Source organism: Charadrius vociferus, unplaced genomic scaffold (genome assembly GCF_000708025.1).
Source record: "Charadrius vociferus isolate BGI_N301 unplaced genomic scaffold, ASM70802v2 scaffold287, whole genome shotgun sequence".
Classification (NCBI taxonomy): domain Eukaryota; kingdom Metazoa; phylum Chordata; class Aves; order Charadriiformes; family Charadriidae; genus Charadrius; species Charadrius vociferus.
The window spans coordinates 1,831,820-1,845,388 of record NW_009649568.1 but is presented as its reverse complement, the minus strand read 5'-3'; the positions used below and the strand labels follow the sequence as shown (position 1 = coordinate 1,845,388).

Sequence of the window (13,569 nt, the reverse complement as noted above, 5' to 3'; positions counted from 1 at the left end):
AGGGATGGGATGGAGAAGACGACGACCTGATGGCAGAAGAGGGACTTGCTGTGAGGACAAATATCTTGGCTTGCACTGGCTGGCAGGCTTGAGGGAGTAGCCAAGAGCTGAATGATGTGCAGGACCTGGAGAGGACTCTTAATCCTTGCAAAAGATGCTGAAGTGTTTTGGTAGGTTAGTAAGAGAAGACACAGACCGTACCTCTTCTGCAGATAAACAGAGGATGTTTTTTTCTGTCAAGTTGGCGGCTGACAGCACCCTTTCAGCAGCATTCATGTTGCTTGAAAGATGAGTTTAAAAAGGGGAAAAATCACTTTGATTCCACACAGTAATTCCTCCTTTTTTACTAGTAGGGTATTTGTTCTCACAGGAGAGTCTCTATTTCTGTTAATGGATGTCTTGCTTAGAATTGATGACATAAGTATCTTAGGAAAATTCCCTAGTCTTCATCAACTGGTCATCTAAGCAATATCCCCAGGCCCCAGGGCGAGTCTGTTGTGCTGACAGAGGAATGAGGAAGGGATTCCAACGTTAGACATGAGGCAGCTGTGCGTGGGGGACCACGGATGTCCTTATCTATGGGGAAGAGTTATATCCACAGTGTCAAAAAATTCAAGTAGGATTTATTGTATAGGTAAACTAGTATAAAATATCTGGGCTCAGGTAGAGAAAAGGAGGGTTAGAAAGAGTGAGAGCAAAGCAGATGAGAAAGTCTTTCTTTCAGAAAGCCTACCAGTGTGTTTCTGCTCCCCGCAGGTGAGAGAAGCTTCAGCTCAGTACAATTGCCAAGCTGCTGTAGCAAATGTTGAATAGACACCAAAGAAGATGCAAGAGGGTTGAGGTTCAGTCCATCTGTTGAATACAGTGTCGCAGTGGATACCTGCTGGGCAGCCTCAGGAGTCTGCTGGCCTGTGCTCTACCAGGTGAGTCTCCAATCCCTGTGGGCCCCATGATGAAAATATGGCCCAGAGCTTCACATCTCAAGATTGGTGCCTCTCTTCAGTGCGTGTCTCCCACTGGCTGCCTCTGCCTTAAGCTGTGAGAGGTGCTGTCTGAAATATAACAATGATGTACACTGAAAAAGTAGCAAGAGGGTGTTAAAACAGAGAGAGGTTAGTGGCAAGAGTCTGGAGTCCACTTTGCAGAAGTTTTACTAAGCGCTGAGACTGCTTCTTTTCCTCATCCCTCCTGGAGACAGGTCACACAGACAAATCATCCGACCTTGCCTTGCTGCTGGCACGGCTGGGCTTGCTGGACCGGGGTTTTTCATTGAAGTAGTTCTCAGGGAAGGTGGGTGCTGCACATTCGTTGGCCACCTCTGGACTCTCCACATAGCTGGACTTAATGAAGGGCCCTTCACCAGCAGCATCCTCCTGGCCATGGACCCTCTCAGTGGCAAAGTTGGCGGTGTTCTGCTGGGAGGCCATCTTGTTGCTGAAGGGGCTGATGAACTTCCCGTTGGGACTTGACAAGCACTGGTTAAAATCTGGTGGAGGAGTGTACATCTGGGCTCTTTCTACTTGTGGGGCAGACTCCAGTCTGCCGGGGGCTGTGCTGGGGCTGGGTTTATAAGACCGGGAGCACCTCTCTTTGGCTTTCTTCCAGCCCAAGTGGTACAATTCAGCCAGACTCAGGAACAGGGAGAGCACTGCCACGGCCAGCATGAAGACGATGAACACATTCTTCTCTGTGGGACGGGAAACATAGCAGTTGACGGGGTGGGGGCAAGGTGCCCGCTGGCAGATATACAGAGTCTCCAGGAAGATCCCGTACAAGATGTACTGTCCCACAATGAAGGCCACTTCCATGGCAGTACGAATCAAAATGCTGTAGACGTAGGTGTTCAGCAGACTGCCCCTGAGTATGATTTTGCCTCCCGATTCATCCCAGCAAGACAGCTCAGCCTTCTCTGCCACAGGGCACTTCTGCTGGTAGTAGGTGTCACCACCGTTTTTCATCTCCTGGGCCTCTATTTCTGCCTCCTTCATCTTCCTCTTCTCCTCCATGCGCACCGTGTGCATTGCATGGCCCATATACACCAGAGATGGGGTGGAGACAAAGATGATCTGGAGGACCCAAAACCGGACATGGGAGATGGGGAAAGCCTTGTCGTAACAGACGTTCTCGCAGCCAGGCTGTTGGGTGTCGCACATGAAGTCAGACTGCTCGTCGCCCCAGGAGGACTCAGCTGCTGTACCCAGCACCAGCATTCGGAAGATGAAGAGCACGGTCAACCAGACTTTCCCCACCACTGTGGAGTGTTTATGGACCTCCTCGAGGAACTCTCCCAGGAAACTCCAGTCTCCCATTTCTGCTCACCAGGAGGAGTGAGAAGTCTTGAAGGGAGAATTGGATGCAGCTTCTGTGGGAGAAAATAGAAGAGAGTGGTTCTAAGGAGGGTTAGGAAATGCTGAACTGGGAATGCATGGAATGAAATTATTTGTTTTGTGTCAAAGGAAATGTTTTAATTTGACCTGAAATGAATGAGGTCTGGTTTGCTGAAAACTTTGTTTCGCTTCCACTGAAAACAATGTGGTGGGGTTTGTTTTTTTTATTCAGCTACTGAAACAAAAAGTGATCCTTTGCATAATCCAGCTACAACCTGTTAAATGGGCAGCCAAAACTTGGAGGGTGAGCCAGATTTTTTCTTGGTTCAGAAAGTGCTTTCACTGAGGTCTGCATACTGCATCCTCTGTGGACTGTGTCATTTAAGCAGTATTCATCTGTCTGCAAACTACACTCTGGGGGATCCTTAATGGGCCAATCCCCTGGGAGACCAGACTGGAGTCTACAGCTTGGTCTGAGCAGTGCCTTGGCACTTGCATGTGTTGCCTTTGTGTAATACTTGCACTGACACCAGGAACGTGAAGTGCTCGCAACTCTAGGCTTCATTTCTGAGCTCGATGCCACCACTGAAAGAAATGCACAGAAAACCTTCCCATTGCCCACCTGCCCCTTGCCCATAGGTTTCACTTTGGTTTTGCAGTGTCACCAGTTGCCAGTGTTTCATTTACCAGCTGCAAATGTTTTGGGGAGGGTAAAGACTTCGGTGCGCTGTGCCAGTCCTGTATACCCAACCTGCTGCCACCCTGTCACACCGCTCTGAGGGGCAACTGCTGCAAAATCTAAATGGTGGATCTTGCTCCCTCCTTTTTCTGTAGCTCTGAGACAAAATTCACGGTTTGAATGACACAGGCAAAAAAACCCCCAAAAGCCTACTTTGAACTTTCTCCCAAGGACCAGCGGCTCCTGGGAACTGCTGTTTGGTATGTGGTCAGATGAGAGGAAAGGTTTGGTGGGCTGGTAGTAAGATTGCAACATGAGGACGTAGGAGACCCTGCTGCAATTTTGTTTCTGACTCTGACAGACTGTTTCTGGCCAAGTCGCTTAACCCCCTGGATAAAAAGAGAACGATGGGTTTAATCCATCTTTTGTGGGGCTCTGTGGGAGTGCTTGAGCAATCATTTGATCCAGTTATACTTGCCATGCTTACCATCCCAGGGCACTGCAAAGCTCTCCCTTGTGCATGAGTTAAGGGCTAGGTGCTATAAAGTGTGCACTATTACCTTGGAGATAATGTTCTCCCACAGTCACTCTTTTGGAAAATATCCTTTTAATAAATAAATGAAAAACTTAACAATCATCATAATGAAATATTAAAAGCACTAGACAAGGTAAATCCCAAAGCTGTAGGGACCAAGAGTGTTAACTCTCCTTCTTTATTGTCTCTTGTCTTGTCTTTAAGAGCCAATTATTTTTACTGTACAAAGAATGTCTGTGGAGACTAGACACTGTTAAATGCTGAGAATTTACTGCAGCAATATTGTGTAGATTTGCTGTGAGCAAGAGCTGGAGAACAGAGAGAGACTCTTGTTGAGGAAACAATATCCCCTCCTTTGGTTATGTACGTGATACAATTTAATGTAGCAGCACACACAATGATTTATGCCATTGCTTGTTTATGTGCAGTGTCCATCCGCAAGGGTGCATGGGACAAAGGTCAAAAGCCAAATCCTTAAACTCCTTGTGCTGCTGAGGGCTTCCCTGAGGAAAGGTGAGGATTGCCCAGGTAAGGAGACGGGGAGGTGACCACCACCTGCTGCCCCACTGCCAGTGGGAAGCTGTGTAAGGAAGGGAGAAGGGGCACACTGGGAAGAAAAGGGTGGGCTTTGGCTCTTCTCTGCTTAGGCAGGCATGCCGCAGTCGTGCTGGTGTGGATCCTGGTGGCTGCTCAGAGTACGCTCAAGCTTTTGTGTGCTGCCAGCCCAGAACTGGAGGAGCAATAACAGAAAATCAGCTAGTCTTTCAGACTCCTCTCTGTCTGCAGTGGTAAAATCTGGCAGATCTGCGGGTCTGTCTTATCTTCTGAAGTGGCTTTGGTGCAGTTACTGTGTTCTGGAGAAATTAGCATATGGCGTCATTCTGAGGGAAACCAGGGGATTGCATCAGGCAGATAAATCAGTGATGGGAAATATTGACAGGCAGTTGCATTGAAATCAGGATTTTTGATATTATTTTTTTTTTTCCAGAATGCAGACAAGGCAACCAGCTACCTACAGTTCACTGTACAGGTACACCCAAGACAATGCAGTATAGCACAACTGTACATGTGGAATGTTCCTTCCAAGACAGCATGAACAATGGTGTGTGTGTCCTCATTTTTCCAGGTGAGTTTGTGTTGTTTGCAGGTGCCCCTTTGCTGTTGCTAGTTGACAGCTGCCTTTTCTTGATTCTCCTTGCTTGTTGGGGTAAAAATGAACACAGTTGTCCCTGGCTGTGCCAAGGATGAGTTTTCCTTCCTGCCACGTACATGTGCAATCACAGGCTGAGCGCCTCTTCCCACCAGTTCTACCATGTGCAGGTGGTTTAGGGTTTTACTATGGCTTGCTTTCCCCAGGGAGGGGACACCTAGACACTTACAAATTGTAAAAATCAATGTGTACAGAACACAAAGGTGTCAAATACAAGTGCAAGAGTCCAGAAATAAAAAAATGTTAATGGATGTGAGAATTGCAATAGTTTACCTGCCTCACACATGCACAGTATTTTCCAAAAGGAGGTAAATCAGAAGGATCCAAGGCTGGCAGCCGTGAGGCTTAGGCTAGATATTAGGGATGTTCTTTCTGCTCTTCCTTCTGGCTGCTCCCCTGCACGGGCTGTTTAAAGGAGGGGCTGCCCAAAGAACTGAATGCCTCCTGATCGTCCTGCCAGCAGCCCCACAGAGAGCCAGGTGGCTGCTGCAAGGGGGTAGGTGGCCGCAGGAAAATGGGTGTTGGATACAGAGAGAAGGGCTTTCCCTCCTCCTGCAGTGTTTCTGGTTTAGGTGTTTTTTAGTTATTGGTGAGCTATTTGTGCAATGCCAGTCCAAGGGCCTCCTAGAACAGAAGAGAGCATTAAGCTCTCTGGTGCCAGCAAGCGAAGAAGGATTGTTGTCACCTCGTCACAATTTTTCCTGGCTGTGCAGGACTGCCTCTGACCTAGCCTTTCTCCTCAGGGCTTTACTATTCTTGGGAATTTTCCATATAGTTTCCTTTCCTCATTCCCAGACTACTGCTGTCCCCGTACGCTTTGACCTCTCAGCGTGTGAGCATCTGTGGCCTTTTATATTCCTTGTTTGGACTCAATCAGACAAATCCTGTCTCACTCTGGTGTGACTTGGCGAAAAATACCTCCGGGTATCTTTGTGGGGTCTCAGCACCTGATAGCAGACTGTCTTGACAGCAGTCATGCATATTCATGCGGAGTGGTGGGCTGTCCTGCTGCCCAGCCCTGCTTTTGGCTGTCAGCTTTCTGCTGGATCGACAAAGAAGCTGTGCGCAGTCATGGGATCTCGGCACCGGGAAATGCGTATATGACAAAGACCAGTGCAGCCTGGCACAAACCCAGCGATGTGGCCGTCCTGGCTTAATCATCACCTGGAACGCTATTAAAGCTGGGAAAAACCAAATATCAAGCTGCAGGCCAGGCGTGGAGTCCGCCCAGCTCTGGGCTGTCTTGTGACTGCCAAATTCCATGATAAAAATACCCTGGCGGGAACGGCACCTGCCAGTACTCCAGGCTGGCTCGCCGGCCACGGGCTGCTCTCCGCCATCCTTTTTTTTGTGCTACCTTTATCAGAAGGGGAAGGGGAAGGGGAAGCATCCATCGCTCTCTGAGCAGTTTTGCCCATCTTGTTTGTGGTGCCGCGTGCTCTGAACAACAGGTGAAGCATTTTGTATTGCTGCCGCTTGCTGCGGTCAGCACGCTTTTTCTGGACAGACCAACTGGGGCTTTGGGGAACAGCTGGTTGATTCACACCAAAAAGGTGGGAGGACTGTTCCTGACCAGTCCTCTTCTTTACATGAGTTTATTTCCCCTGGAATTTTTAAGAAGACACTTTCCCCCTCTTTAGAAGACAGGCGAGACTATCAGCAGTGATATAAATAGCTGAGCTTGACACTTCATGCTAACTTTTCCCACAAGGAAGGTGACAGGAGGTCGCCATCTCTGCAGGATGTTTCTAAAATAAAGTGGAGAGCCTCATTATGACACTGTTTCTGCTCTCCCTCGCTGGGCTCACCTCTTCCCCTTGGCAGGTCCCAGGCGCACGGAGAGGCTCTCTGAGGAAGGCTCCTTTGTGTGGGAGAAGTGTGGCTCCCAGGGAGGGGAAAAGTAACAAAGTCAAAGTCATTGTATTTTTGCCCAATCTGTGTGTGTGATTTGCTCAATTGGATACAAACGTGTGTATCTGATAGTTAATGAGATGTCCCAACGAACCAGAAGGCCCATGATGTTGTGAAGAGTCTTGCACACCAGACACAGGGCTGATGGGGGGGAGCCATGCGGCAAGTTCATCCCCTCTGAGCTCCCAAATGGGGTGGCAGATGTCTCCTTTAGGTACTGGGCACATGAGAAGTGACAGCCCCACGCCGTGGGGCATCCTGGCCAGCTGTGGCATGGTCAGTGCCTAGGAATTGCTTGTGGCCTTCTTTCCTTCAGCTGTGTCACCTCATAGGTCCAGGCAAGCGTGTGGCACAAGAGATAGCGACTGTAGGGGTATGAGGGCAGAGATCTTTTCCCTTGCATTGATGACTGTCAGGCTGCAACCAGACCTGAGTAGTTCCTGCACTGCAAAACTGGATGCTCACACCTGTAAACACTTGGGAAGGACACTTCCAGCTCTGCACTCAAGATTACTAGTTAATGCTGCTTTGCTATACGGCTGTGCATTTTACTTAAGGATCTCCATCCCCCTGTTAGCAGTAGTCCAGCCTCATGGCATCCCATGCAGTGCAGATGCTGTCATCTGTATCTTGCAGATGGCGACCACTGGGGTACAGAAAGGGCAAACTGCTTGTTCAAGGTCACTGTGTTAGTGGCAGTCTGGGGACAGAGCTCAGGGGTTGTGACTTGCAAACTTGTGTCCCTTTTTCTGCGTAGCCCGACCTCAGACTTGGTGATAGTGACACAACACTGCTTCTACAGCACAAGAACATCTGCTTCTACAGACCACAGCCCTTCTCTCCTGTGCCCCAGGACAATACTGTCCTGGTGACGTGAAAGAAATCCCTCTCATGCTAGCCTTCAATAGCAGGTACACCTGGCAGAACCAGAGGTTCTCTTTTTTTTTTTTTTTTTGGTATTTTTCTAAGAGAGAAACATCTTGTTATTGCTGGCAGAGCCTGCAGCCATAGTCAGTGCCCATTCAATGAAGGTATACAGTGCTCCTTTGTTGCCAGGCCAGGATGCATTTTGGGGGCGCATGGCTTACAACATTAAAAGATGAATAAAGTTAGAAATGCACTGTCCAGCACGGCTGCAATGCTTTGAATTCCAGAGGCTTTTTGTATCTTTGTGACACAGATCAATCCTAAAGCCCACCTTAGCAGGTATCTTTTTTGTTCACTGTTTACTGACATTGGCTCCTTCATATGTGTATACAATAGACAAGCAACAACCTATTTAGGCATTTTTGTGCAAGCTCCATCCCTCTGGCTTCATATATGCATGCATAGGTTTCTGCCTGAAATAGGCCAGTTCTTTAGGGAAATTTGTAACTCTGATCTGTGCAGGGATCTGGACTAAATAGGTTTGTATTTCTTTATGCTTAAAAAAAAAAAAATCTAACATGTTTGCATAGGTTCCTTTCTAGTTCCTTGGGTTCAAAGTCCTGTGCTGAACCAGTATCAGAGAGAGTGACTTTGACTCTAGTGCTCAAATCTCACAGGAGAGGAAGAGCTTTGTGTTAACAGCTCCTGTCCTAGAAGACAGACATCCAATGTTTCTTATCTCTCTGCTACTCCTGAGTTCACTGCAATTTCTGGAAGGGTCATACTGGCATCCAGACCACTGGGCCTGCCTGCAGTTGCAGACAGCTTGTTATTTCTTGACGAGGTGTGCTTTTCTCCTCCTCTCCAAATGTGGAAAATCTCAGAGTTCACAAAAAAGAGAATGGGTGAGAAGATAAGGGAGTTGAATGACCTGTCACCTCCTGAACACACACACAACCCTGACGCACACAGAGACACAGGCAGAGGGAAATCACTCAGCACCTCCAAGTGTATACATCAGGGATGTGTTACACACACAGATGACAGTATTATGTAGAATATTTTCATCTGAAGTGATGGTGGAAGCTGCAGACTCCCAGTTAGCTGAATTTTTATTTTTTGTTAATCTAGGACATCTACTGCTATTTCCCCCCCACCTCCTTGGCCAGGGTCAAATTGTGCTTTCATATATCTAAATATTAGGGCCAAGCTCTGCCTGATGTAGGTGCAGGAGACTAAGAACAGAAAAGACCTTGAACTCAGATGAGTCAGGCTGAGGAATGAAGTTGTCCCACTGTGTTTGAAAAACCTGCATCAAATAGTTATATGATAGTGGTATCCAGGCTTACACTTAACATACAGGGAGCGCTCTCTAATTCTCTTGGGATTCTCTCTTTTTGCCTTAGAGAAACATGGGTCCTTAGAGACCCCAACAAAAGTGACAAAACTGGACTTGGGATAAGCTAAATGAAGGCTCACGTGCTTTTTGCTAGAAAAAGAATAAATCAATTCTATCTCTGATGTAAATGCTGCAAAGAAGATAATGGATATTACTCAGCTTGTCCTTAACTAACAGGATGAAGAGCATGCAGTTCAGGATTACAGAGCCTGGTGCTCTTTCCAGTTTGTTTATCTTTGCAGGGAGAAGCTAACCTTTATGAATTGGCAGATAATGCTAAATTGGGCAGAGCTGTGTACAGGGCAGAGGGAGCTTTGGAAAACGGAAACATGCTGAGAAATTTGGGGACTGCTGTAGTAAAACTGTTCATGGAGAGAAGCTGATCTTAAGCACTGCTTAGTCAGTGGGGGAGGCTGGTATAAGGGACGTGGCAGTGATGGCAGGCATCACATTGAGCCCAATATAGCACCAGAAAACCTGCCCATGTGATTTTAGACTGGTTCATAAGACGGCATGAGCCGCAACTTGTTATAGTGTTGAAATAAAACAGACTGGAGAGGTAGTGGGAGAAGAGGGCTCTCATTCAGACTTTTCCCATCCTTTCTTCCCTCCTTTCCCCGCAGTGTCTCCCTGCCTATCACTTCCCCATTGCTCTCCTACAGTCAAGCTCCCACCGCAGAACCTTGCCTCAGCTTTTTGGCAGTTTTGACCAATTAGCTCTCTACAACAACCAGATTGCTAATGCTTTCAGATTTAGAAAGGGGAAATTTTCAGTGAATATCTACTTCCCACTTAGTACTACCCTGTCAAATCATATTTATTCCTTCTTTCCAAAAATCTGTAGGATTCTTTTCACGCACCGGTGTCATTGCTGCATCCTTGCCTCAAGTATTTAATTTCTCATTCAGGGTGAACTGGCTGTAGCTTGTGAGTGGATTATTTTGTATACTCAGTGTATGTACATATATATATGCCACCCTCCCTGCCCGCCTTTAAAAACAACTAGTAATAAATTTGCAAAACCCAGCAGTAGGGAGTTAGGAAACGCTAGAGTTACTGTTCTCAGTAATCTTAATTCAATCTTTTTGTGCCTGTGCCTCATAGCTATGAGTCTTTAACCACATCCTCACATTGTCACCTCATTCTTTGCACAGGATGCCTGCCTTGTTCTGTGCCAGCCTGGCTGGGGCTTTCTTGAACAGCAGCTATTCAATGTTTTGTTTTCTCCTCATTGTTCAGTGGGTGGCCTGTGCCTCATTTACTGTACATTATTCAAGTCCAGTTCTAAAGACAGAATTATTAGTTTCCTCATGGACTTTCCTATGGCTTTCATCACAACAGCATCTGATTGCTTTACAATTATTAATTTGCTGATTTTCATTACCATGAGGAGGTGAGGAAATGGTATTAGATCAACTTTACAGCTGAGGAACTAAGTCAGTAAAAGATTAAGATTAAAATGTTCATTAATTTTGGAAGCTGTTTGGTGATGTTGCTAATTTTTTTTTTCAGTGTACCTAGCACTATATAACATGTGTTAAAAGCAGAGCTCTGTCTGGTTAATGGTGGAGTGGGAGAGTTTATCACTTCCCCCAGTTGGACCACATCTAGAAGTCAGATATCCAGAAGACAAGAGACACCACTGAGGCGATATTTGTGAAGAAAGGTGGCTTAAGTGATTTGCCCCATCATGACAGAGGAAACTGGAGTAAGAAGCAAGAATTAACTCTAGTCCTCTTGGACAGCTTTATCGGATTTTAAACTGGAGATAGTGTTTCTCGCATCCCACTATTCCTTCCCTTCTTCACCAGACATCCGAATGCAGCCAAGGACCCTGAAGCTCTGCAGCAGTCAGCCTCACCAGACTGCTTCACTTCTTGAGGAACCCTGTGCCCTGACCACGGCATCTGTCAGCTTTTCTGCTTTTAAAGGAGAGGAGTTTCATATGGAGATTCTCAACTATTCTCAATGCATGTCCGTATAAATGAAGATAATGAAGAAAGACGGAAATGTAAGTGTAAACCCCTTAGTTCTTACATTAAAAACCACTGACCCCTCTTTAAAGATACGCTAGAGAGACTTAGAAGCATGCATCTGCTTATTACTTACTGTGTGGCATGAATATTTCTTTGTTTTGGGAAAGAGCTGGCATGCCTGAGTACTGTTCATAGAGATCTTTCTGTTGCTTATCAATAGCCATAAAACTGATTCCCCCCCCCCTCTTTATGAATTCTTAGACCAAAGAATGAAGTTTCTCTGGTGCCTCCTGGGAACTATTTCTAATTTTAAGCCTCTGTCCTCGTGCATCATACAACAGCACCCGAGGTGTGGAGTAGTCTCTGAAATGTGCTCCCTAATGACATGGTATAGTGCTGAATTACTCATTCCTTCTCTATTTTCGATGCTGCGAGATAAGTCAGAAAACAAGGGCAAACATGCACAATGTGTGAAATCTGTCTGAAGGTCAAAAAGAGAAGAGAGGCTAGGGTATGAAGTTCTGTATTTTCTGGCAAGGTTTACATTTTTCTCGTGAAAGACTGTAATACTCAAATATTGTGATAATATATACTGCTGAGTGGAAAAAACCCAACAACCCCAAATAGTTATAGTAGCAGGAATACTTAACATAGTTCCCAAGCGACCATAGCCTGATGAGTATTTTAAACCCTGAAGCCTCAGGAATTCTCCTAAACTACTGTTCTGCTCCCAAGGAAAGGGGGAAGAAAGTTAGAAATCTGTGCTCTTCGCAGAGTAGAATTTGAAAAGACGAGCAAATGCAGAATTTTTTTGGCTTCTGGTGCAAATATTGAATACTGTGAGGCTTCTGAATAACAGTATAAACCACCCCTAGCTGCATGCATATGCACACATATATTACATGCATTAAGTTCTCTAGCCTTAAAGAGAGGATCATATAGGCAGCAGTAGGGAAAACCTCTCACACATACTGCTTCACCAAGGTATTTTGACAGGTTTATTAGCATGGAGGAAGAATTCAACGATTAAGACTCATTCAGCCCATGACTTTTTTAGCTGAGGTTTGCCCAGAAATGCTACTTCCGTGATCCTCTGATGGTTTTCACGATACTTCAGGGACAGAGGCACTGCCTCAGTTTACCTGAGCTGTTAAAATCAGAGTGCCACAAAGCTTATTAGACATGACTAATGACCAGTAAAATGACCCTTTAGGAAATCAAAGGAGTCACCACAGATCAGAGGTGGCAATTAGCAAGCAACCTTTACACTCATTGTGATTGCTTCTTTTCAGGCGGATGTGTAGGGGTACGGTGTTTTCAAGCTGGGCTATTCTTTGAAACATGTGGTGGCAATGCTAGTAGTATTAAATTATGGAAATGTAATTGAATAATTATTCCAAGTACAAAAAGGGGAAAAAAAAGTCCGGAAGGCAAATGAAAAGAAGCAGCAGCTGCTAGTGGGAGAGGGTGTTTGTCCCTCTAGGTCTGCATGCCTCTTTGCTGAGGCTGCCCTGGGCAGTGTCGGGATAGAGAAGAAAGGCATTCCTCCCACGGCGCGTGCAATGCGGGTGACTGGGAGATACGAGCAAGTCACTTCTCTACATATGAGTTATGTTCCCAGGCTCCATGTCACAGACTATTCAGGACGCAATATGCTCAAGGAAAAGAAACTGCAATATTTTGAAACCATCCCGCACGCTTCGGAATATAGGCGGTTCACGCAGACACTTGATAAAGTGTTTATACCCTGAGAGCGTCTCATAGGTAAGAGTTCCCCTCACCACCCTCCCCAGAACAGCCTGACAGCATGCTGAAATGGGATCTGACAGAAACTGAAATTTGCACATTATACTGTCTGAGGATACTTGGGGCTCTTCTCCTGCTTTCCTGGACATTGAAATCTATCGGTATCCATGTTCATTGCAGGGAGGCTTCCTCATAATTTCTGTAGCTGCCTGTGGCAAAAAAAAGTTTAATTTTTAAAATGTCCCAAGCCCATCTTCTTAGTAGTGGGAATGTTTTGGAGAGAAATTGAAAGAAAAAGTAAATTTTGTAAGCTATTTTTGGCCATCCTTCTTTTCCTGCCTCACCAAGTCCTTCTCTCCCCTCATGCTGTTTTCCCCTTGAGTGTAACAGCTTGATCTGCCATCGATGCTTCTGCAGTTCTGTTATTTCCCCCTTATGGTTACTTACCTGATTTTCAGTAGCTTGTCTTCCGTCTCCTTTCCTTGCTTTAGCACTTTTCCTTTCTGTAGTTGAGTTGGACTCCTTGTTCTTCTCAGTTGCTTGGTTTTATTCCTTTAATATGGTTCTCTCTCTCTTCCTCTCTTTTTCTCCACCCCCTTTCTGTGTCACTTTCTGTCTTCCCCACTGCCTCTCTGCCTTTCCCCCTCTTCTTTCTTCACTTACTTTTCTTGTCTCTCCCACCCCCTCCAGCTTAATCTTTCTATTTTCAAACCTAGTTTCCTGTTGTTTTTCCTTTGAAGACCATGGATCTCATTCCTCCCTCTCCATTCTCAGCTTTTCCCTGTGCCACTCTCCCCGTGCCACTCTCCCCATGCCGACAGGATGCACTCGTTGCCGGCTTCGCGCTGTCCCTTCCAGTTGCCGCTACCACTGTTCCTCGCACCTCCTCCCCCAGATAACATGCCATTGTCTAAGCCTT

The 13,569-nt window shown here is 46.2% G+C and overlaps 1 protein-coding gene across 1 annotated transcript; it reads right to left on the bottom strand.

Moving 5' to 3' along the window:
* Window positions 1-1,199: 1,199 nt before the first annotated feature.
* Window positions 1,200-13,146, bottom strand: GJA5 (gap junction protein, alpha 5, 40kDa). Its single transcript, XM_009890079.1, has 2 exons — window positions 13,098-13,146; window positions 1,200-2,362 (listed from the first exon to the last, which is right to left on the bottom strand). Exon 2 carries the CDS (start codon window positions 2,307-2,309, stop codon window positions 1,200-1,202), a length of 1,110 nt encoding a protein of 369 aa, XP_009888381.1. The 5' UTR covers window positions 2,310-2,362; window positions 13,098-13,146.
* Between the last annotated feature and the right edge of the window lie 423 nt (window positions 13,147-13,569).